Source organism: Micromys minutus, assembly GCF_963924665.1.
Source record: "Micromys minutus genome assembly, chromosome: X".
Classification (NCBI taxonomy): domain Eukaryota; kingdom Metazoa; phylum Chordata; class Mammalia; order Rodentia; family Muridae; genus Micromys; species Micromys minutus.
Window position 1 is genome coordinate 79,300,635 of NC_137970.1, and position 26,118 is coordinate 79,326,752.

Genomic DNA, 26,118 nt, shown 5'->3' on the forward strand with positions numbered 1-26,118 from the left:
GCCATTGGTGTTCTCTTTAGGAAAAATTTCCCTGTACCCATGTGTTCGAGGCGCTTTCCCATTTTTTCTTCTTATAGATTCAGTGTACCGGGTTTTATGTGGTGGTCCTTGACACACTTGGACTTGAGCTTTGTATAGGGAGATAAGAATGGATCGATTTGCATTGTTCTACAAGTTGACCTCCTCTTGAGCCAGCACCATTTATTGAATGTGCTAGTATTGTTTTCAGGGCAACAATTCATGAAAAGGTGTGCACTAGAATTTTTGTTTAACCACTCATGGAACTACCGAAGCTGAGAGGTGGTACGGTTGGAAAGAAAAACTGGAAATAGAGAGAGTAATGTTTAGCACTCTCATGAGCTAAGGAATACTTAGTAGTTCTCCTAGTTACAGTGGAAAATTCCATAATTCTATGCTATAAGTTTCAGTGCCCACAAACATATTACCTCAGTAGCAAAGAGAAAAAAAAAACCAGCTCTAGACTGGAACCAAGTAAAGTTTAAAAGCAAGTCTCAGAAGTATAACACAAAAATCAAACTGATTTAATAATACCCTAGAAAAAAACTTGTAAAAATTAAATAAATTTAAAAAATTCATCATTCAGCAATGAAACGTCATGATGGCTGGTACCCAATAAAATTAGAAGACATTAAAGAGAGTGTAAAAATACAACCCATGACAAAGATAAAAGTGAATAAATTAAAAATCACAACAAGAAGCCAATAAGACAATTACTAGGGATAAACATTAAAACATCCAACTATTCTGTGTTTTCCAAAAAGGTAGAGAAACATTTGAACATAATAAGAAGATATGTTAAAGACTCAAGGAAAATTTTTTAGAAATATGAGATGAAAAATACTCCTACATATGAATAATACTAGATTACATATTGCAGCAGAAAGATTAGCAAACTTGAAAACAGCAATAGAAAAATCCTTACTGAAATACCAAAGGAAAAAAAGGTTAAAAACAAAAACAAAAACAAAAACAAAAACAAAACCCATGAAGCATCATTTATCTCCGTAGGACAACTTAAAGCAGACTAATATAAAGTTCAATGTGAGAACAGAAAAATGTTGGAGGAAATAATCACAGAAACCCTTTGATGACAAATTTATAAATCTCAAAAGCTCAATGAATCGCAAGCACAGGAAATATGAAGAAAAATACATCAAGGCATATTTTAACTGCTTAAAACCAGGGATAAATGGAAAAAACTTAAAAGCAGCCAGAGATCACATTACATCCAGAGACACATTACTAACAGAGGAACAAAGAGAAGAAGCCTATCAGAACATTTTTCATGGGAAAACAACACAAGCAACATATCTAAAGAGCCAAGAGAAATAAAATGTTAATATATACCCATGCAAAATATCTTTCAAAATGAATGTGGAATAAAAATATTTGCAGACAAAAAAAAAAGAGACCTCAAAAATATATCACCTATCATTCAGCTAGTCAAGAACTGTCAAGGGAGAATCCTTTTGATGTGAGCAAAATGGCAGAAGAGATAGCTCTAAATAACCAATTCCATGCAGACACTGAAAGAAATGAACAAATAATCAATCTAACACAAATCTGTGAGAAATAACATCAACAGGATTCTGGAAATCAACAAAATCCTTAGAGAAACCAAGTAAACAGTGAATCTATTCCCTTCCCTGTTCAACAGTGCTTTTGAAGACAAGATGCCATGTTTCCAGTATAGAAACCTGGTCCGTAATTCCAAGGTTAGCAGAACAGATAGACACAATTCACAAAGTATTGGAGGTGCTTTTTATCTGCAGAGTCAGTGTATTAGAACCTGGAAAGTATCATTTGCAACTTTAAAATTAATGTTGAAAATTAGATTACAAAGTAATGAGTTTCATCTTGGTATCTTTATACACAAGGGTCATTACACCATGTTCAAATCCATCCCCTTCCCAATTGCCTTCTGTCATGGCTCTTGCCTGTCCTAATGTTTCCCTTCATTCCCCCTGCCCTAATTCACCCTCATGCTTTTATGTGGCTTATTATTTTTTCATTCCCCTTTCTTCCTCCCTTTAAGATCTTTTTACTGCCCCCCGTCTCTCTCTGTCTCTATCTCTCTGTCTCTCTCTCTCCTCACCTTGTATTTGTACTCCACAGACACACACAGAAAGAACACGTATGCACATACACACATACCACTGTGTGGACTACACCACATCTTTTTTAGGCACTCATCTGTTTCTGAACATCTAGACTGCTTCCATTTACTGCTTAGTGCAAATAGTACATTAATAAATGGAGACATGCACACCTATCTCTTATAAGTTGACTTATTGTCCTTGGGTATAGATCCAAGAATAATACAGTTGGGTCATCTGCTCATTGTATTTTTAGTTTTTAAAAACCTTCTATACCTAATGACTGCACAAGCTTATATTCTCATAAGCAGTTGTCTTAGGACTCTTCTTCCTTCATCTTCTCCCAAGCATGTGTTGTTGTTACCTGTTTACTTGACAATAACCATTCTGATTGGAATGAGACTCTCAATGAAGATTTAAATTTCATTTCCCTGATGGCTGAAGACATTGAATATTTCTTTATATATACATTGTCCATTGTATTCTTTGGAGAACCATCCACTTAGTAAAGTGGCCCATTTGTTGATATAATGATTTGGTTTGTGTATGCGTGTTTGACTTTTATAGTTCTTTACATATTCCAGACAATAATTCTACCTGATGTGCAGTTGGCAAAGACCCCTTTCCATTCTGTGAGCTGTGTCTTCACTTTGGGAATTGTTTTCTTGGCTGGAGAGAAGCTTTTTAATTTCATGTAGTCCCGCATGTCAATTCTTGGGCTTATTTCCCATGCTGTTGGCATCCTTTCCAGAAAACCCTTGTCTATTTCTGTATCTTCAAGGGTTTTACCCATTGTCCTCTAGCAGCTTCATATTTTAGGTCTTCCATTGGGCATTTTGTCTATAATTCCTTTTTTCTTTTTATCCCACTATCGTATGTCATTTGGGGTTAAGTTTTTCATTTTTACTACTATAATTTTTAGCCCTTTAAAATATTTTATACTGTGTTTTAATGATTTTCATGGTTATTCTAGACCAGTGGTTCTCAACCTTATACCATTCCTCATTTTGTTGTGACTGCCAACCATAAAACTGTTTTCATTGCTACTTCATAACTGTAATTTTGCCACTGCTATGAATAATGTAAATATCTGGGTTTTTCAATCGTTTTAGGCGACCCATATAAAACAGTCATTCAACCCCCAAAGGGCTTGTAACCCACAAGTTGAGAACCACTGTTCTAGATGATTGGTTCTCAAACATGGGTGATTTTGCCACCCCATATGGCTTTTGGCAATATCTGCAGATACTTTTTGTACTCTTATGGGGCAGTAATGTTTGGCATCTACTACAAAGAGATAGGGACATTCATAACTACATAGAGAACAGGCATAAAGAACAAAGAATTATCCTCCACCACAGCTAATAGTGATAATGTTGAGAAATTCTGATTCTTATCTTCAATTCATACCTCCCAATTTCATAAATAAAAAACAACAAAGGTCCCATTATCTGCTCCTGTCCAGTGTCTTATTCATATCTACACATGACTCCAAAGTCATTGCTATAGTTACTTTAAATAATAGAAAAGCATCATTTATACCTGCCCACATACTGGTCCTTCTGATGCTCTTCAACTCCTATACTCGGATTCTCCCAATGGTATCATTTTCCTTCAGCCTTAAGATGTAGTATTTTTGTTGGCAATTCTTTCAACTTTTTCATTTCCAGAGGATTTGGGGTCCCACAGCTCCAAGCAGAATGACAAACTTGTCAGTTTCTCACAATGCAAACATTCAACTGGCCGTTTTTGATATTTGTTTCTAACTCAAAGGGGTTTCTAGTTAAAGAAGAAATGAAACCCCCAGTCTCAACATAACTAAGTGTGCAATTTGTTTGGGATTAAAATAATTCAGGCATGAAGCCCTCCCCCAGACCATACACACAGAGAACAGTAATATCTGCTTACAGAATTTTACAAACTAAAATAGGAGAGATGTTTCCTGCTCTGATAAAGTTTATACATGGACAACAAACATTACATGCTTTGTGTGCAGAGGCCAGAGACAACATGTGGGAGGCATTTCTCTCCTTTTGTCATAGGTCCTAGGAATTAAAGTCATGTCTTCAGTATTTATCCTTTATCCATTGAAGCATCTCATCAGCCTTTACAGTATTTTCTGTCTATATATCAGTTAATATCTATCTCACTTAATTTCATCTCTTAGCTCTTGTGAAAGGTGCCACAGTGAACACTGAAATCTTTCCCACATTTTAATCAATATCCCCGTTTATACTTTGTTATCTGTCACTTAATACTATACTTAGTACTGTAATTGTTAGTTTAGTTTGTTGGCTTTTTAGTCACCATCCTAAAAATATGACTGCTTTATGAACCATGCTCATAATAGTAGAGCATTTACGATTTGGATATCCACTCCTACCAGAGAGTTTTATTCCTTCCCATGTTTTCTTCTTACACATTAGTACTTCTCAGTCTGAAGCTTTTCTTGTAGGACAGGTTTGGTGGGCACAAATTAGTTCAGCCATTGTCTGAGACCATCTTTATCTCTCCTTCATTTTAAAAAAATAGCTTTGTTGACTACTGTTTGGATTTTTTTCCTCTAGCACTGTGAAAACCTGATTTACTTCTCATTGCTTGTAAGGTTTCTGCTAAGACTTTCGTTGTCAGGTGAACAAAGAAACACTCATTGGAACTGGGAAGATTAAAAGTGCTTGCCCTGTAAGCTGATACCTGCACCAGGACCCCCAGAACCTCTGGCTGCAGTAGTCTCTCTAAACCATGGGAAGCAGAGAAGAGGACCAACTTTAAAAATGACACCATGAACAGTGTGAAGAGTGTGGGCAGAAGGAAGGCTAGAGGAAGTATGCCCGAGCGAGCACTCTCACTGCCTGCTTCCTGCCCACTATGAAGTGAATGGTTTTGTTCCACCACCTGAATCCAATCATCTGCCTTACCTAGGGTCCAAAATCAACAGAACCAGCCAACTACGGAATAAAAACTGAATTGTGGGGATAAATAAATCTTTCTTTATCTAAACTGTTTATCTCAGGTATTGGTTGTTATGGAAACAAAAGGTTTGGCTTAATACAGTTCTCCCTTCTTGATTGCTTCCGCTTTTGAAGTTGTATACAGTTATCAGCAGGCAACAAAGTCCAAAAATATTAGATAGAAAATCCTGGAAATAAGTGACTCATATATTTAAACTATATCCTCTTCTGAATACAGTGATGAGATCTTATGACGTGTTGCTGAGTAGAATCCATTCTATTCTGCCCACATCACACAAGGGATGTGAATTAATCCTTTGTCCAGGATATTCACATTATATATGGAGATATATATAAGCTTCTCAGCTAGCAGCCTGAGACACTACTCATGCTTAAGTAAGCCTTACCTTACATAATAATGGTCTCAAAGTCAGCTATGGAGGCACATGTTAATGTTGGTAGTATATGGCAATGGTTCAGGATATACAGGACAAAAACAAAATCAAAGTGCAGAAGATGAAGAGATTGGTACTATCCAGTGGCTGTTTTACTAAAGTAAATATTGTACACAAAGGATATTAGTTCTTGGGAACAAATATACTTCCTAGTCTTTTAATGGCAAAACTGGGAATGCATATACAGATGTCTTTGAGAAATGTTCTAATTTGTAGCATAGGCTGGCTTGTAACTCGCCACCTAGATCAAGCTTCCTGCTGTTTGGTCTTGAGTCCATGCACCACTTATCTGAATCACATTTTTAAAATTTAAATTTTAGGGAGTATTGGGGATTGAACCCGGGGCCTCATGCATGTTCAGTAAGTATAATACTACGGAGTTATCTCTAGCTGTAGAGATTGGTGGTTTGAATGAGATTAGCTACCATAGCTCATATGTTTGAATTCTTGATTCCTAGTTGGTGAACCTATTTGAAAAGGATTACAAGGTGTGGCTTTATTGGAGGATGTGCTTCACTGAGAGTGGGCACTGAGGTTTCAAAAAGACTCAGCCCATCCAAAGTGTGCTTCTTTATATCCTGTTTATGAATTAAGACATGATATCTAAGCTATTTCTTCTGTGCCAAACCTGTCTGCCTGCTGCCATGATTCCTGCCATAATGGCGAGGAACTTGCATCTTTCTACAACCGTGAACCCCACACAGATCATCTCCTTCTACAGGTTACCTTGCTTATTGATGTTTACTGCAACAATAGAAAAGTAACTAATAAAGAGAATTTAATTTGGTGTCTTGGGCTCACCTATGAGAAGCAAGAGAAACACAGTACATTTGGGTTTTCAGCAGCAATTAGAGACCATATGATACTTACACTAGTTAATGAAATGAATCTCTTTCCAAATCTCTATTTCATTAAAAATTACTTTTATTTTTAAAAATTCAAACATTAAAATTCATTCTTTGGGTGTATAATTCTCTGAGTTTTAACAAACACATACACATTATAACTATAAATATCACACAGAAAGTTCCTATTATTTAAAAAAAAAATCCCTTGTGCCAAAGCTTGGTGTCTAGTGCTTTTGTCTGCCTTATTGCTTCATCCTTTCCAGAAAACACACAAATGAATATAACAGTAAGCGGCCGTTTGAGTCTGGCTTCTTCTACTTAGCAAAATACAGTTAAGATTTATCCAAGTTGTTGCATATATGGTTCCTTAAGTTTTTTTTATTGCTGAGTAGAATTCTGTTGTGTGGATACACCAGTTTCTATATCTCTGCACCAGTTGAGAAGTATCCTCTATTAGCTTTTCTCCATTTTGAAGTGGTCTGCAGGTCTAGTAAGGAGGAGGTAAGGTTCCCCACCTGAGAGGAAGCAGTCCCTTCTGGGAAACCAAGCTGAGAAGTGTATCCCAGGGTGACATGTGCAAGAGGCTGTAACCAGGATCCTTCACTTCCCATCCCTTAAACACTATGAAAAATTGGAGCATTAATCATGTGAGCAATATAGCAAATGAATGGAAGTTTGTCCTGAGTAAAGTCAGAAATCCTCAGAGAAGGTCTGACAAATATTTTGGAAGCCAAGTGCTTGTAAGAATATTTAAAAATTACTTTAATTAAAAACTAGTGAAAAAGGTAAAAATCACTCCAAATCATACCACCTAAAAATGTTTGCAAGGTGGAGGTGTTTTTTTTTTTCCAGCTTGTACAGAACCACTTGCAGATTTATAGCCTGTTATATACATTTCCTATTTCCTTCCTATATTTGTTTTGAAATTATCTCTACAAACTATACACATGAACTATTTGCTTAAAAATGGGTTACATACATCTTATACATACGTACATACATACATGTATCTTAGTTTATAGCTTAAAATAATATCTTAGATATGAGTACAGGTCACAATATATTCATAGGCCTAGTCTACTGTTTTAATGGCTTCATAATTCCCAACTAAATGGATGTGCCATAAGTTACTCATGTTAACAGGTAGACATCTAGATAATGTTCAGGTTCCTATGTATTTGAGTTTCACTGAGATTTAATTCACATACCATGACATTCACCCACTTGGTATATTCATCATTCTACAACCACTGATGCAATCTATGAACATTTTCATCCACTTGCAAAGAATTCCTATACATTCTAGTTTTCCCTGCCTACCATTTTTCAATACATGTATTTTTTTAAGCCAACTCTATATTTGATATATAGATGGACTTGTACAATTTGTCATCATCAGTGACTGGTTTCTTTCCCTGAACATACTCTCAGGGTTCTCCCATGTTGTAGTACTCTATATCAGAAGTGTTCCCTATTTTTTAATAAATAGCTTGTGAAGAAATTGGATTACTGTTTTATTAAACATTTAGTAGAATTCTAGAATTCAAATCAAAAGCAATTAAGTATGGGTATTGTGCCTTATCTGTCTTGTTACTTATTTACTATTTGTTATTAGGTTTATTCTGGTTTCCTATATTTGGTTCTCAGTACTTTCTCTGTTTAGGAATTTATTCATTTTTAGTAGGATCATTTATTCACACATGAGTATAATAGTATTCCCTTATGTACCTTTTATTTTTCAAAGGTCAGTGGCAATATTCCCTCTTTCAATTCTCATTCTAATAATTATATCCTACCTTTTCCTGCTATATGCAGCAAAAGGTCTGCTAGTTTCTTGCTTTGATTCCTTGCATTTTCTCTACTGTATTCTACTCTCATGCATTTTGCATGGTTTTCCATTTTTGTTAGTCCTAGGTATAGTTTGCTATTATTTTCCTATGGCTTTAAGTTATGAACTGGATTACTGTTACACAGTCTTTCTTCCCATTTAATTGGCCTTTCTCTAAGCATATAAACAAAGGTAGCTAGGACTCACCCAGTGTAGATGCTGAGGATCAAGCTCAGGTCCTCTGCAAGAGCAGTATAGTAAGTACTCTTATGCACTGAGTCATTTCTCCAGCATCTCTGTTTCTTTATTGACCTACTTGGTATTTAAATACCACTAATTTTTACTTATTTGTGAGTTTCCCAATGTACTGTTACTGATTTGTACCCTCCTTCCATGTGGAAGAGAACATGTTTAACATTCCTTTAGTCTATTTGTATTTATTAAGGCTTGTTTTGTGGTTCAGCTCATGATCTAGCCTAAAGATATTTCATATACATGGGATGAAAATACATATATTCTAGTGTACAGTAGAATGCTGTCTTTCAGATCTATCTAGCACCAGAGCTGACAGAGCTGAAGCTGGCCACTTCCTTGTTTATCATCTGTGGCGTACTGGTTTGGAGACACGCCTGTTTCTCCTTTCATTCTTTACTTTGCTACCTTGTTTCAGGTTATTTGGGGGCTCTGCAGTTATGAAAATATGTGATTAAAATTCTCACATCTTAAACCACTGACCTTTATCTCTAGTATTTTTGTTTCCTTTTTCCTCATGCTTTAGGGCATGACAGCCATGCAGACTCTTTCTACATATTCCAGGGCTAACAGTACAATATAATTACCAATAGAATTCTGTTACTTTTGGGAAGCTAAATTAGGTTTATAGTCTTGTAAAATTTAGTCACCTTATTTCCCTTTTGTTTTATTTGTTCCTATAGATTTACACTATTTTTAAAGACACTAGAGAATTATTTCCTAGCTTTTTTGTCCTGTTATTGGCAGGCCCTACGGTTTGAACGCAGGTATTTCTGTATGGTAGCAAATGCCTTTACTCACTGAGCCATTTTCCTCGTCTTTTTGCAGTATTTTTATGCTTCTTTCTCCCTTTTTGAATGGAATTCTGATTATATATTGTTCGGTGTACTTAGTAGAATTCGCTACAGTTCCTTCATTTTTCTTCCCTTGTTCCTAACCTTGGATAATATAATCTCATTTAACCCTTACTCAGGGAGGTAAGAAGCAATATTACTATTTATGGATAAAATAAGTGAAGCTCAGATTAAGTGACTTTCTAAGCTCAGGGTGGTAAACATGGGTGACTCTGAGGGTCATAAGTCTGACTCCAAAGCTGGTTCTACTGTTTAAACCATATTAGGTTCCTATTCTTCAGCAAGCATAAACAATCACCAGGGGATTTAAGGCAGGCTACCTTTCTTCTAAAGAACTTTCTTTCCTTGTCCCTTTAGTACACATGCTAGTTCATTCCTCTTGAAAATTCATATACCTAATATTTAACACATATTAGGCAGGTACTCCATGTTTAATGTGTACTGTTTTGAATTTGATAGTAACATGAAATATTTTGGTTTAAAATATGTCATAATAATACATATGTATTTGAGAACTCTGAAAACTTAGTGTGGAAGTAATCATTAAACAAGTTGATAAACTTATGAAGCAATCATTAAATAAGTTGAGAAACTTATGAATCTACCTACTGAAACTGTTCTGATAAAACACAGTCTGAGTTCTAGTAAATAAATATTTTAACACTGGGTTAGTTCTATCTATATATACAGGAAACAGTCCCAGAAAAATTCTTATCTCTAGGACTAAACACTAAAGACTACAAAATTATTAAAGAATTTTTGGTTATCTTGAGGAACAGTCCTATATAATATATCCTGAGAATTAAAAGTTTTCATATAATCTTAATACTCAGGGTATTATCTGCCATATATAATGTTTCATTATTATTTTAACCATCAGGATATTGTCAATTTCATATAATCTTTCTCAATACTATACGGTTTCTAATAAATAGAAAATATTTTATCAATTCCAAATGCTGAGAGCCAATGTCCTAATTTTTGTCTTTCTAATATATTTCCTCTTCAATTTTGAACAAATTTTTATGAATATACATATTCTTGATCTAAGATTATGATAAAAGAAAAATCATCTGAGTGTGTATTTACATACATACATACATACATACATACATACATATATCCAAATGTGCATGTACACGTGAGTCGATATGGATTTCTAGCTACCATTGATTTCTGTTCTGCCATCCGTCGCAGATGCTATGAGGGAAGCATGCGGAACAGCTGACTGTTGCTTTTTGCTCTTTGCAAACTCTATCACCAATATTTTCCCATAGAGTTTATATCCATTAATTTGGTGCAGAGCTTGCCATGCTATGTCTTTATCTGGAAAAAAATAAGAAAAAATGCATCAAATTATATGGAGCTTAATCAGTCAATTATATTACAGGTTTAATTTGGGTTCGTTTGCTATAAAAATCATTCTGATGTTTGGTGTTTTTGTCTTGCCCATAATCCCCAATGTGTATAAGTTAGGAAGATTAAATTACTGGGTAACGATACTGATGTAAGACCCTCAAAACATACATTTGATTCAAAGATATAGAAGATATAAGGATACATAGGGGGTACATTTAAAACGTTTAAGTTAAACCTAACTATAAACATGCCTTTACCTTAGATATAGATACAAGAAGCAAATTTTTAAAAACTCTTACACAAATAAAAGAAGTTACCACACTACTGAACACGCTACTTTTTCTTTTAGAAAGAAAGTGGTTGTGAGATCCTTATGGGGATAATGAACTTTTCTAGCAGGTATATAAAAACTGTGAGTATGAGAAGACATAGTACATAACAGGAATATTCAGCATATGGGTCTCAGCGAGTATATGTAAGAAATGAGGAGGGGGTAGATTTTGGACTGGAGTCTGTGGAACTGTAAGTAGAAAATGCCATTAGACTGAGATCATTTCATCTCAGATATACACCAATTTTTCAAGTGTGTACTACAGCTATTTGGATTAGTAAAATTGCTACAAATTAAGAAATATACAGCTAGGACAGAGATGATGGTTCTATAAGTAAAAGGTTTGCTGTGGAGCCATGAGAACTTGAGCTCGGATCCCTGGAAGCCATATTTAATTCCAGGTATGGAAGCACACATTGGTAACCCTGGCCAGCCAGCTGAGCAACATCCATGAGCTCTAAGTTCAGTAAGAAAATTAAGGTGGAAGAACAGCCGAATAAGACACTATAGGTTAGCTTCCAACCACCACATGCATGCACACACATGGAACATGTACACATACACACTTTAAAAATATGTACACATACAAATATAAAGCCTTTGTATTGTGTATCTTTCAATTAGGAGGTTATCATATATATATATATATATATATATATATATATATATATATATAGTGAGAATACAAAAATTTTATTTTCAAATTTAATAGGAATTCTCCCTTCAAAAGACTGAAAACCCTGGGTACAAAGGATCTACAAACCTCCAGTGAGATAGAAAAGACAGTACAAGGTTATATAAAAGCAAGGGGAAGGAGATCAGCAATTCTCATATGTAAAATCACTTGCCCACATAAAAGTTAGCAGAGTATTACAATGACAGTTTAGAGGCAATGGAAGGTATAGATCCTATCTAGCTTATTCATGCTAAAGACATATTGGTTGGCTTACTAAGATCAAAATTACTGTATTTTTCTTGCACTTGGATTAGAGCACAAGCCATGCATTGACATGCAAGTGATATTTGGAAAAATGTATTGGTTTCCAATAATTATGAATTGGCAATGAGTTAATGAGCTTAAAATCACTTAGTCCTAAAGAAATTGAGCATGCATATTACATACTTGCAACACTCATGATCTGACTACCATTCCTCCAATACAACCTTTTGTTTCTTTGTAAGAAAGCGTAGGGGCAGTCTTCTCTTGGAGATCTAAGCCCCATGAAAAGAAAAACATACTGATTTTGAGTAGAGAACAAATGATCTATCCAGATCATCTGGTTCCTTCATTTTTGTTTTACTGTTTTCTTATTGTCATTAGGAGACAGAGACTCACTATATACCCCAGGCTGGCCTAGAACTCACAATCCTCCTGCTTCAGCCTCTTAAGTGCTGGGATTATAAAACATTCTTATCACAACACTAACACACTAACTGTGAATAATTCTACTGTAATACAGAGTAGAAGCAGTACTGTCAGCAGAAAGAAAGAAATATTGCTAGAGTAGAAAAGAAATGTCAAAAATTGGAAAACTGAGGTCACCAGGGTAAGGTGGTCATGTAGCATACATAGGAAAGAGGAAGCAAGTAGAGGAAGGAAGATCAAGGAACACTGGAAATATATTTTCCTTACTGTCCCCTTCCATGTGCTAAGGCTCTATCTAATTTGGTGAGGTAAGAAATGATCTCTCTTGTACTGATGCTACAATAGAGTGGCTACCTAGATGAAGTTACTCACTGGGAAAGGTGATGAAAGCCTGTCCCCTCATGCGTCCAGTCATCATTTGGAACTGAATGGGTGGTCCTTTTTTCTCCTGGAATCGAGCGAATAATGAGATAAGGTCTCTTTCTTTCACCCGAGGACTAAGGTTCTTCAGATATAGCACCTAATACAAATTAAGAAGTGACAAAAATAATCACAGGAGGAAAGCAATCCTTTCATTATGGCTTGAATTATTTTAAAATAAAGATGGGAGATTGAACAGTCACCTAATGCTATTCTCTCCAGAAAACTTTAAAGCTACAAGGCCTAAAACCAATGAGGTTAGAAAGAACCAAGAAAGGAGGCAATAGCAATGATATTCTGGAAGATACAAAATCAATAGATGAGTAGGAGCTAAACACACCAAGGAAGGCTCAATAGCAAATCCATAAGATGGGAATCCAAAAACATGTGCAATCTTCTTTTAATGTCTTCATAAATCAGGAGTGGACTAGGGAGGTGGCTCTGTGTAAAAGTGCTTGCTGAACAAACATTATTTTCAATTGCCTGTAACCCAGGCAAAAGCCAGGAGGATCCCTAGAGCTTGCTAGCCAGCCAGTCTAGCTAGTTGATGATTTCTGAATTCTGTGAGAGCCTATCTCAAAAAGTAAAAGGCAGGGAGCAAGAGAAACAAATAAATAAAATTTAGAAGTCAGCACAGTGGTACAAACCTATACCTCTACCAACTAGGAAGGCTAAGTTGTGATAAGAGTTCAGTCTGGGCAACATAGTGATATCTTGTCTAAAAATTAAATAAATATATAAAATAGAAAAATAAGAAAGAAAGAATGCATCCACAAACAGTTCAAGAATTGATAGCTTTGGAGAGCTCTGGAAGTAGAAGTGATCAGATAATGTTGAAATGAGGATGGTAAGTTGAAGACAGTTACAAATGAATTAGATTTTTAACCCTTCTGCAATTATAGTACTGGGTGAGGGCAACTCATCAATCCTGGTAGAATAAGAAGGTTAACTGTCAGAAAACTGGAATGTCGTATATGGCTGAGATCAAGAGTAGTGTTTTTGAAATCAAGTAGACTGAAAGAATGTATACTAAATACTGGGAACACTCATGATCTGACTACCATTCCTCCAATACAACCCTTTTTGTTTCTTTGTAAGAAAGCGTAGGGACAGTCTTCTCTTGGAGATCTAAGCCCCATGAAAAGAAAAACATACTGATTTTGAGTAGAGAAGTCTTCCAGCAAATGATCTAGCCAGATCATCTGGTTCCTTCATTTTTTTTTTTTTTTACTGTTTTCTTATTGTCATTTGGAGAAAGTCACTATGTACCCCAGGCTGGCCTAGAACTCACAATCCTCCTGCTTCAGCCTGCTAAGTGCTGGGATTATAAAACATCACCTTGGATTCAAACTACACAAAGGCCATAATTTCAGGGCTTCAGAACAACTTTGCATTCCTTACTCAGAAATAAGGACAGGCATAATCAGGCACAGAAGAAAGGCTTCTAATGTGAAAGCGCAAACAGAGGCAAAAAGGATAATGAGAGAAAACAGAGACCATGAAGAAAACAATTAAAAAACACAAAAATAAACCTGTAACTTTCTGAAAAACACTTGGTCAATTAGTAATAGAATGCTATTAAAATTTTAGTAGAACAAAATACTATCCTTGTTATTTAATTCATATATTATCAGCTTAATACATCATTTTATTTATAGTCATCACAAAGAAAATACAGAGGAAAATGAAAAATAATGTCCATTGACAAGTGGATAAAGAGAAGGCAGCATATACACAGACTAGAATATTAATCTTTAAAAGGAAAAATCTTATTATGAATGAGAATTTTCTGGAAAAAAACCATGCATTATGTTGAACCCTGTGAAAGGCTGAAAATTAATTAGAACTTCAGTGACTGCGGAGAATTCGGGATAACACAGCTTGGGGCCTAATTATAATTAATTACCTTGGGCTATCTTTAGCCACCCCAAATATCCATCCCTTGCCTGCCACTGTCTGACCCAGCATACTTGTGATTAACCAGTGAAATCTTTGAAGTGTGTTAACAGATAACTAGCTTCCACCCACCAAAATCTAAGGATGTCATCAGATAGCATATGAAGTCTAGAGCAGAAATATCTCTAGTTTGCTGAAATCCACCTACCTGACGATTCTACCAGTGTACTTGAAATTACCTTGACTTGTGATTTTGTTTCTCTGTTAATTCATGAAACCGTTACCATACTGCAACATGGATTGTGGGGTAACCTGAATCTCTGTTACCAGGCCATAGTCACGGATATCTGGCTCAAGAATAAACTGTCTTCATCTTTGAGCTAACAATTGTACATTTTCATCAACACTAGCATATGTTATGACATAGATAAAATTCTAGGGTATATGTTATGGGAGGACACTTATTATGTTGTTTTACTTAGACAGACATTTAAGTCGTCCTGCTGATTCCCGTTTATCTGGACTCTACCAGACTGGACGGCTAGTAAAGCCATGAAGTATGTGCAAGTGACTCGAGGTGCAGTTGCTGACTCCTGTGAACTGCTAATTTCTGCTCCAAAGATCCTTTCTAAACAGGTCTACTTCCCTTATATCCTTTCTTTTTGCTACTACCTATGGTGGGCGGTAGGCTAAAAGGGAAGTTAAAGCATTTAAGAACCATTATTAAAAATAGGTGTTGAAAAAATAAAGTGACATCTTCCTTTCCATATTGTACTCCTGAGAAACAAATCAACACAAGCTGCTTACAACTAAGCAGCAGGGAATTATGTTCCCAAGATTTAGTTCTTCTCTACCTCACATTTTAATTCTTAGCACCTGTACACAGACAGGAATATTCTACATTTTAAATCACTATTCAAAGTTAATTTGTTTAGTTTATTGCAGAGATAGTTCTAGCTTCTTCTTCTTATTGGAGTTCTCCTTCAGTCCCCGTGTTTTATGCAACTATTTTACTTTTCGTAGAGAAAGATGTACAAGGCTAATAATAATCTTGTATATTTCCTGCCTGAGTAATAGGTGCAGCTATTTATTTTTCCAAAAATCTCGTTACATTTAGTAGAGAATGGTATTAGAAGTACTCTGTCCTGAGCAAGACAGGGTTTGTTTCACTGGGGCTTGCTCAACTCAAAGAGGAAAAACATGTTCATACTAACCTGTGTATAAACACAGATAAATACTTCTACATGTAAACTATCTGTGTCTGCATTAAGCTAAACATCAATTCACAGTGATGCTCCCAAATCTCAACTACTACCACATGGATCATTTTAAATTCTCCCTTTTATTTATCTAGAAATTCCAACAAGAAGAACCTTAACTTCTACTATCTGTCAACCATTTACTTAATGATGCAGTATCAATACTGTTTAACCAGGACACAGGGCCTTGGCAACCAGGGTGTGGTGTTGATATGTACATCCCATTTGCTGGTAGCCTTACAGATTACACATTTCCAAAGTCATGTAGGTCAGTACTCTTTCGCCTATCCATTTAGTGAGATTAGCATATATAATTGCTACCATATATAATAAACAATTCTCTTTTTATGGAGCTGGAGAGATGGCTCTTCCAGAGGTCCTGAGTTCAAATCCCAGCAACCACATGGTGGCTCACAACCATCTGTAATGGGATATGATGCCTTCTTCTGGTGTGTCTAAAGACAGCTACAGAGTACTCACATACATAAAAAAAAGTAAATTAAATCTTTAAAAAAAGATTCTCCTTTTATAATCTTTATTCTTTCTTAAAAGTCACTAAACTTCTAAATAATTTTAAAATATTTTTATACATCAAGAATCTATACTATGTAGTTATATATATTCTTTCAAATGTACAGCTAGCCTTCAGCATTTCGGTATCATGTGGAATAATTGTATTCTCCTAAAAATGCACCATGCTTCACTTATTCTCTGGTTACCCTTAAACTGTTGGTAATCAACTATCATTTTCATGCCAATCATTCTGAGTTTCCTAGAATACTGCAGGATGAAATAACAGAATGTTTTGTTTTCATAGTAGCATCTTTTGTTTACTAGTATGCATCTAAAGTTTGTATATGCTTTTATATGGTTTGAAAGCTCAAATCTTTTTGTTGCTAAATTATATTTCATTGCATCCATTTGCCAAATTCGTCTAATTGGAGGGCATTTTCATTAGGTCTAATTTGAACAACTATGAATAAAACTACTACAAACATTCACATTCCATATATATATATATATATATATATATATATATATATATATACACATATATATATGTATATATATATATATATATATATATATATATATGTACATACATATGTATGCATGCATGCACACAGGTTTTTCAGACAGTTGAAAAGATAACAGAGTAAATTCTACATCATAGGAGAAAACAATGTTTTGCTTTAAGAGTCTTTCAAACTGGGTTCTAAAGAGGCTGTCCCATTTTAGACTCTCACCAGCAATGATTGCTGTTGCTCTAAATCATCAAAAGCATTTGGTATCGTCAGTTTTATGGATTTTAGTTATTTAAGTGGGAGTTTAATTGTATCCCATTGTTTCGTGTTACAGTGCCTTGGTAACAATGGTGAGATGGAGTTCACAGGCTTGTCACATTATCTTTTCTGATAAACCATCTAGTCTTACCCCATGACCACTTTTTAAACTGAGCTGTTCATTTTATTTTGTCAAATTTTAGGAGTTCTTTGTGTAGCCTAGAAACAATCCTTTGTTTCATATGGCTGTGCTTTGAACTATATTTTTCTAAACTATGGTATGTCTTTTTGCATACTTTAACATGTCTCTCACAGTAAAGTTTAAAATTTGAATGAAACATAATTTATCAAATTTTTAAATAAAAATTGTGCTTTGAGTGAGAAATACATCATCAAAGACAAGACCAGTAAGACTTCTTTCCCCATTTTCTTCTAAATGCTTTGGAGTACCGTTTTGTCCATGAGTCTAGGACACATTTTCAATAAGTTTTTATAATAGAGGAAAGGTTTGTGCCTAGTTCTGAATGTGGATATCCAGTTGTTCGTGTACCATTTGGAGAAAAGACTATCATTTCTCATTTCTACACAAATTATCTTTGTCAAAGTTTAATTAAGTATATGTGTGTGGACCTAATTCTGAGGCTTCTGCTTTGCTCTACTGACCCATTTGCCTCTCTCCAACCAATGCCACACGATATTAGATTATAGTTAAGTCTTGAAGGGAGGAAATATTAGTTATGTTGTTCTTCAGTATTTGTTGACTATTTTGTAACTTTTATCTTTTCATATAAACTTAGAATCTGTTTCTTAATATACAATTAGCTTCCTGACATTTTTTTGGGGGGGTGGACTCCCCAGACCAATTTGGAAAAGCATGGTATTTTAACAATATCCAAATTTTAATCTATGATTCCAAAATATCTCTGAATTTACCATTTTCCCTTTTTTTCATTATTTTCAGCTTTCTAGCACAGAGATCCCCCATGTTTTGTTAAAATTATATCTAAATATTTTTTCTTTTGTGATACTAAATATTTTACACTAAAAATTGTAATTCTTCATTTCCTAAATATAGGTAGACACCTAAATTTTTATATAGAAGGCTTACATGATCCAAACTATACTTACTTAATAGTACTAGTTTGCTTGATTTCTGGCTAATTATTTGGGATTTTTGACAAAATTATCTGTGGACAGTATTATTGATTTTTCTCTTCCTAATCCATGAACTTTCAATGTCCTTTCCTTGTCTTAATATACTGGACTGCACTTCCAGTGTGCTGTCAAAAAGGAGTGGGTAAAGAGGACATGCTTATTTTGTTCTGCACCAAAGGGGAAATATCTATTCTCAGGCATGATGCACGCAAGCTGTTGTAGCTGTTCTTTACTAACTTAAGGATATTCTCCTATTTTCATAGTTCACTAAGTTTTAAAACACGAATGATTTCAAATGCTTTTCTACATCACATTAAATGAACACATGACTTTCTTATTTAGTCCATTTGATATGGTAGACTATATTTGATTTCCAAATGCTGAACCAGCTTTGGATCTGTTGATGATAATATGTAATTATTTCTATACATTACTAAATTTTATTTTCTAGTATTTTGAGTTAAATAAAAATACTCAAGAGAAAATATTAATGATTTTATTAGAATATATTAATTATATATAATGATGAATTTCATTATGACACTCAAAATGTTCTGATTTAGAATGTTTGATTTATGCATAAGATAAATGCATAATTTTTCCTTTATTGTGATGTTTTTAACTGGTTTTTATAATAAGCTAAGTCTTATCTCACAAAATATTCTTTCTGCTTCTGGTCTACAGAATGAGAAAATCATTTTATTTTATCTTTGTGTGTTCCTTTTTTCTGTGTTCTTTTTTCACATAGATCTGGATTATTAATCTATCTAATTTTCTTAGACTTTGGAGCACAACTTTGTAACATTCTCTTCAGTCTTGTTTGCCTAAAAAACTGTTACTTTACTACAGCATGACTATTTCATTACATTTTTCTTCTTGAAGTCTGATGTAATTCTCTTTGATCCTATAGAAAGTATTCCTTTTTTCCTTGACTTATAGTTCTGTAGTTTGACTATATTATGCTTACGTGTAGTTTTTGGTATTCATTTGGCTTAATGTTCTCTTAGATTCCTGGAAGTACGGCTACAAGTCTGCCATTAAGTTAAAAAGATACTCAGAAATTAGTAGTCCAAATCACTCTCCTTATGCTTGTTCATCTCTCTCTCTCTCTCTCTCTCTCTCTCTCTCTCTCTCTCTCTCTCTCTCTCTCTCACACACACACACACACACACACACACACACACACACACACACAATTAAATGTAAATCTTTTTAAAAAATGAAAATTCTATCTTTTAATAACATCTTCATGTGATTTTCATTTATATTAAAACGTAAAAACATCGCAAGAGTTATATATTTTCCAATATCTTGCCTGAGACCTACAGGAAGAACTGCATTAAATACTGTAGCCCATATATACTACTCCTTCATCCTAACATATATGCATGCATAAACTATGTCTTAAGAAAGCAATGAACTATGTGTACTATAATTGTATGGGGTATACTTTGATCTGCTATTCAATTTTATTCTTCTATTCATTTCCTTAAAAATAAAACTCTACTGGTGGGAACTATGGATTGCGAGTTAAGTTTGAAAAATATTGTCTAGGAGGAATGTTTTTGTTCATGGGCAGTAAGACACGTATATAAGCCAGGCCTAGTGATTTAAGTTTAGAATATAAATTATTTCGGAAGGCAAAGCATGACGATTACAAGTTCATGCTTAATTGTGCTACAGAATGAGTTTAGCATTAGCTCATAACAGTTAGTGAAACACTGTCTCAACATAAAACATGAAGAAGTCGTCTACGGATATAATCCAACAGTAGAGTTGGCCTAGTATTCACAAGGTTTTAGGGTTAATCTCCATAGTGAAAAAAAAGATATGCACAATAATGTTACAACTTACTATCTGTAGTAGTAAGATAATGGGAGGAAACCGAGAAAATGGAAAAATGAATTAGAACATATTTCTATAATGGAATACTAAATAGTTCCTTGTATTGTTAAGAAATAAAATTTCAAAATATTGGGTACATTGGGTTAAAACAGTAAGAAAAATAAATATGTAAAGTATAAAATTATCTATAAAGTTTCAAAATGTATAAAACATAGATATTTATGAATATCTATGAATATTTATGAATAGCTAAGACGTACCTTCAATTAAGGTCATATTCTTCATGTACCAGGTTAGGGTCTTCCCCTTCTCAGAGAAGGGGGTGAGCATGGGAGGAGAAGCTGTGGGGGGGCATTGGGAGAAGAGCTGATATTGGGATATAAAGTGAATAAATAAATAAATAAATTTATAAAAAAACGAGATAAGGTCATGTCTTGATAAATCCTATTTAACTTGAAAACATCCTAAGTTGGAAACAATGGAGCACTGCAGCGTAACCTAGCAGTCTGGAGTTGACTATGAACTGCAGGCCATTATACTGCTCAGAATCTCAATAAAGCACCATAGTACCACAATGCATATTGCTAGCTTGACAAAAGTAAAATTCAAAATATGGAGTATACGGGCCACTGAATGCATATTGTTCTCAAGTCACAAGAAAGAACAAAGTAAATTTAGTTATCATTCAGCTGTATATAGTTTTAGATAGTAAATACATAAAAATACCCACAGGAACAGAACTAGCAAATTCAAAATAGTGGATAAACCTAGAAAAAAAGGAAGATAGGGATTGATGAATGTATAAAATTCTTCAGGCATATCTACAATGCGCTACTAACTTTTAAAACTAAGCAAATATGAAAAGCTATTAAATCTTGTAAACATGGTTAGCTAAGTATACAGATATTTATCCATGAGAGAGTAATAGCTCATGACAAAATTAGATGAATGCCAAGCTACCCACTCTTGGAACAGGAGTAACATAACAGAAAGTCAAGGGACTTTAGCAGCCCTCCATCCATGTTTTTATATCAGGGACTGTTATCACTATTTTTATCCTGTTTACTAAAACTAATGCTTTAAGGATTTGTGCTGTTAACACTATCCACAACCAGATGGTTAATCACTAAGAAATCGGTGGTTACATTTCCTATAATTCAGAGATACTAGTGGGTATGAGTAAATCTCATTATGATATTTTAAGAATTCTAAGGAGACTTTGGAATCTAGGAAAGGCACACAGAACATACTAGGAGATAGACTACTTAAATAGTATGCAGAAAATGACAGTTGAGGTCAAGGACAAACAGAATCACTGTACCTATGTCAGACTCTTTGGCATAAGCAAAGGTATTTTTTAAATGCTGCGTTAGGTAGAAGTAAATGAAAGTGAAAACAACCCCAGTCGTTTTCTTGATGTGGCCTATACCTTGTTTGGTTCCCCTGGATTATATGAAGAAAACATAGGAATGTTTCGGATCTCCTCCTCTGACAAACGATTTCTCTGGATCTCATCTTCTGGGATAAATTCTATTGGTTGCTTCAGCTTCTTAGGCCCAGTCCAACATTGCTCAGGTGGAAAATCAATAACTTTTGCCACATGGAGACTGAGGCCTTTACCCTGTGCTGCCTGTTTTCCCTTGTCCTGGAGGAGTGATGGGTTCTCAGCTGTGCCACTATCACTCACTGATGCAGCTGAGACCAGTGAGTGGGAAGCAAAGGGTTCACCTCTCAAAAGTTGGAACTCTTCAAGACGTTTTTTCATTATAGTCTCGTGGTAAAAACTTTCCAGGTTGTTCATAGGATCACCTTTGTTCTTCTTTGGGGGTTCATCTGGATCAAGACAAAGAGATATGGAAGTTCTACAAAGCCTCCCCAGTACAACTTTTTAAGAATTAATAAAAATTAAATTCTGAATCTGATACAGAAACTCTTTTGGGAAAGGTCTTTATAACATATAGCAAATACATCTGTGTGTGTGTGTTGTACGTGTATGCATTCATGTGAGCATGTGCATGTGAGTGTGCATGTTTATGCATCTTAGACTGTCGAGCTGAAGAAAGGCCAGTCCACAGCACAGTAAGTACGGCACCCAGAAACCTCAAGCTCATACATACCTCTAACTCACAAGGACATTTGAAGAACAGAACCTGATGGCATTTTCATACACATGAACTTAATTCCTACATATCACTTGATTCCAAGGTTATATTTGAAAATACCTTGATCATTTCTGTGATTTTTTTTAAAAAAGTACTTGGTTACCTAATCAAGATCTAAATCAGATTTTGGCTATTACACCTTTTAAATAACTTTTCTGTCGCATCCCTTCACCAACTTTTCTCCTCCATCCTTTGATATTATAGAACCATTATCTATTCAATGAAAAAACTGATTTAATACAGTGTTTTCTGATAACTTCTTCCTAATTTCTTACATTTCTTGACAGTTAAATCTAGTCTAATTTAGTAGTCATTTGTCACTTGTATTTACTATTTTTTTATTATCGATTTGGGTTAAATTTAGTGCGTTTCAAATTCTCAATAGATATATAACTGGTCTTATATACTGAATCATCAAGAACAGATAGAGACCATTTATATGACCTAGATAGCTATATTAAACATGGTTTCCATAAAAACTTAACTAGATTCATGTTCAATAAATTAAGGCAAAACAATTCATATATAGCTATGTATTTCCTATTGTACCATGTCCAAAGGCACATAATATTCACCTCGCACATTTTGAGTGATAGTAAAATTAATCAGTGAATTTAAGGGATCAAATTTAATTTGTTACATCCCTCAATTATTATGTGCTCCCATACACTTTTATATTCTTAGTGATTACTGTTTAGAACTATTAACTTACTATGAATTACAAAATGGGGCTTCTCTGACTCTGTTATTTCATTTGAGTTTTTAATCTGGAATCAATAATCATCAACTCTTTAGTTTCCTGAATATAGTTTATATAAGAAAAGAGGATAAATGCTCAATTCTGTTTTTCATAGAGTAAGGAAATACCTAATGGTAACCAGTGGTTATTTTCAGTATAATTATAAAATCATGTATTTTTATGATTGCTTATGTTTCAATTAAATATAATAATTATTTGTGGTAGTGGACAAACTGTCCCACTTAGGACCCATAGAAGTCCCAAGCGGATCTTGCACATTTTGTAACTTGAAACTGGACTATTTTTCCCAGGACCCCTGGTTCCTTTTAATGAAAAGTACTTGGAAACTACTGTTGTTCAGAGTGTTCATTGTTGTTGCTTCTAAGCCTCTGCAGTAGACAAAGCTGGGATAGTTTACAGGAAAAAAATAGATCTTATATTTAGAACATCATTTCCAATTCAAATTTAATATGACAAAGTTTGTTCTTAAATTCTGATTTTAGACTTTTATCTCTTTTCTGTTCTTTTGTTTGGAGGATCAAATCCAGCTCTTCCCCTGAGCTTTATTAGCAGTCCCTCAGATGCTAAGAATATTAAATTATCAAGCTGGTTTGTTAGCTTTCTCAAACAATATACTCACAAAATTGAAAATTTTCAAACCAATACTAATAAATAACAATAAACATAGGAAACAAAACCAAAATAAAATACTAATAAAACAACAATAAAACGCTTGGGTATACTTTTATATTTGCAGTCTTTAGAGTGTACGTTGTTAGTAATAGACATGTATTAGAGTAACTAAGGTAATTATTTTTCTGGGTTGTTATGCTACCAGTTATGTTTCTCATTTGTTTTATTTGCTTCAGGGTTTTTTTTTATAGATTACTTCTCTCTTGAGTTTTGGGTGCATGTGATGCTGCAGACTGAAATCAGAGCTTCGTGAATGTTAAACAAGTACTCGACTGTAAATTACACCCATCCCCCAGCCCTTTTATGGTTTTGATTAAAGTTTTTATTACATTTGTAATCATGCAATACCTTTACATGGCTCTAAATTGAAAAGGTTTATACTGTACCTTTATGGAAGTAGCATTCTATATCTGATCCCTTCGTTTCACTCCCTACATTCCCCACAAATACTATCTCTTATTAAGTTTGACTTATGGTTCCAGTATTTCCTATGTTTTGAAGCTATATGTATATACATGAAATTCATTAGTCATATTCTTTTCCTATATGAATACTGGTCTGAAGCTTGCTTTTTTGATTTTAACAATATGTCTTATACATAGTTCTATGTCAATATAAAAACTATTCTTTTGCTTTCTCACAGTTACATAATACTGTGTGTATATGTACAATTGTAATTTAGATACTTTCCTATGAACAAACCCTGAAATATTGGTTTTAGATCTGGAATCTTATGCTGTTTTGAACTATGCCCTGAAAATTAGCCTTAGGTGTTTGTGTATGTGTGTGTGTCTATCACACATACATATACACACACATACACACACACACACACACAATTTGGTATATTTTGGTATATTTTCAAATAAGTTCTAAAAGGTGAAATTGCTGAGACAAAGAGTAAATGTTTATGTACTTCGAATAAACAAATTCCATCCTGAGGTAATTGTACTTTTCTGTATTTCTACCAGCAATGTGTAAGAATAGTTATCTCTTAAGATACAAAAAGTGAATTCAAGAAAAAAGAAGCCATGAATTAGAGAGAGAGGGAGAAATCAAAGGGGAGGGGCTGGAAGGAAGAAAGGGAAGGGGGAAATATATTTTAATTTCAAAATGAAAACATTGTATTTTTAAAAGGGTAAAAAAGGTATAGTCGTTTAGAAAACAATGAGTCAACTGTTGAATAGAGCTGTGTCAGCAATGTGTCAACAACACAACTCAGTGGGTAAAGGCAGTTGCCACAAAACCTGGGGACCTGAGTTCAATCCCTGTGGCCCACAAGTGGAAGGAGAGAACTAATTCCCCCAAAGATGTCCTCTGACTTCTGTACATATGCTATGACACAAGGCGTCCCATAAATAAGAGTCAACAGTAGACAGAAAAACCATGGAATAAGATATTTACTACACAGATAATTCAAAAATGCAAATACTGAATATATGAAATTCCATATATCCATAAGAAACAGAGGTAGGCAACCAAGAGTAAAAATATATAACTAATAGATATATTAAAAGTGTTTAATCACATTAGAGTTTGGTGAAATCCAGGTCAGATGAGGAGGGAAATTCATAGGAAAAAAACCTTGCTGTTTGAAAATATATAAAATCATGCCAATACCATATCAGAAGCAACAGAACTACATGGGCATTCTAAAGTACAGAATCAGAAATATTTATACAATGGCCACTATGAGCCAGACACTGTTCTGGTTCTCAGGTGATATCAATGAACAAAGACCCTAGGACCTTAAAGACAGGTGGAACCAGTAGGGGGAGGCCCAAATCTTTAATCCCAGCACTCAGGAATCAGAGGGACACAGATGTCTGTGAGTTGGAGGCCAGACTGATTTATACAGTGAGTTTCAGACTAGCCAAAGCTTCAGAATTAGATCTTGTTTGAGAAACAAAACAAAACTAAACAAACTAAACAAAAAACCCCAAACAAACAAACAAACAAAACCCTGTTGAACTTAGTGCTAGGCACATAAAATACCACACAAACTGGATCCTACCAACCCCATCTCCAAGTCTGTCTGCTGTGTGAAAAAAACTGAAGAAAAAAAAGATTGAAATGAAGAAGACAAAGCACCAGAACTCATAGAAATGAGAGTAATTACATAAGAACTTTAAGCCAATGAGAGAGAAAATTTATACTGATTGACAAATCCATAAATATAACAATTATCAACACAATTCGAAAAAGAGAATGACTTACTAAACTGTAACGAGAGGCTGAATTAGTAATCAGCTATCTATCCTGAAGAAACACTCGTGCTCAATAGGACTCATTGGTGAAGCATATC

The 26,118-nt window shown here is 34.5% G+C and overlaps 1 protein-coding gene across 1 annotated transcript in view; it reads right to left on the reverse strand.

The window, feature by feature from the left end:
- Positions 1-6,487: 6,487 nt before the first annotated feature.
- Positions 6,488-26,118, reverse strand: part of RBM41 (RNA binding motif protein 41) — a 43,185-nt gene continuing 23,554 nt past the window's right edge. The window contains exons 5-7 of the mRNA XM_080909829.1: positions 21,649-22,052; positions 12,734-12,881; positions 6,488-10,631 (exon numbers count right to left, since the gene is read on the reverse strand). Coding sequence (XP_080765955.1) covers positions 10,465-10,631; positions 12,734-12,881; positions 21,649-22,052 — 719 coding nt within the window. The 3' untranslated portion in view covers positions 6,488-10,464. The remainder of the gene's footprint in view (positions 10,632-12,733; positions 12,882-21,648; positions 22,053-26,118) is intronic.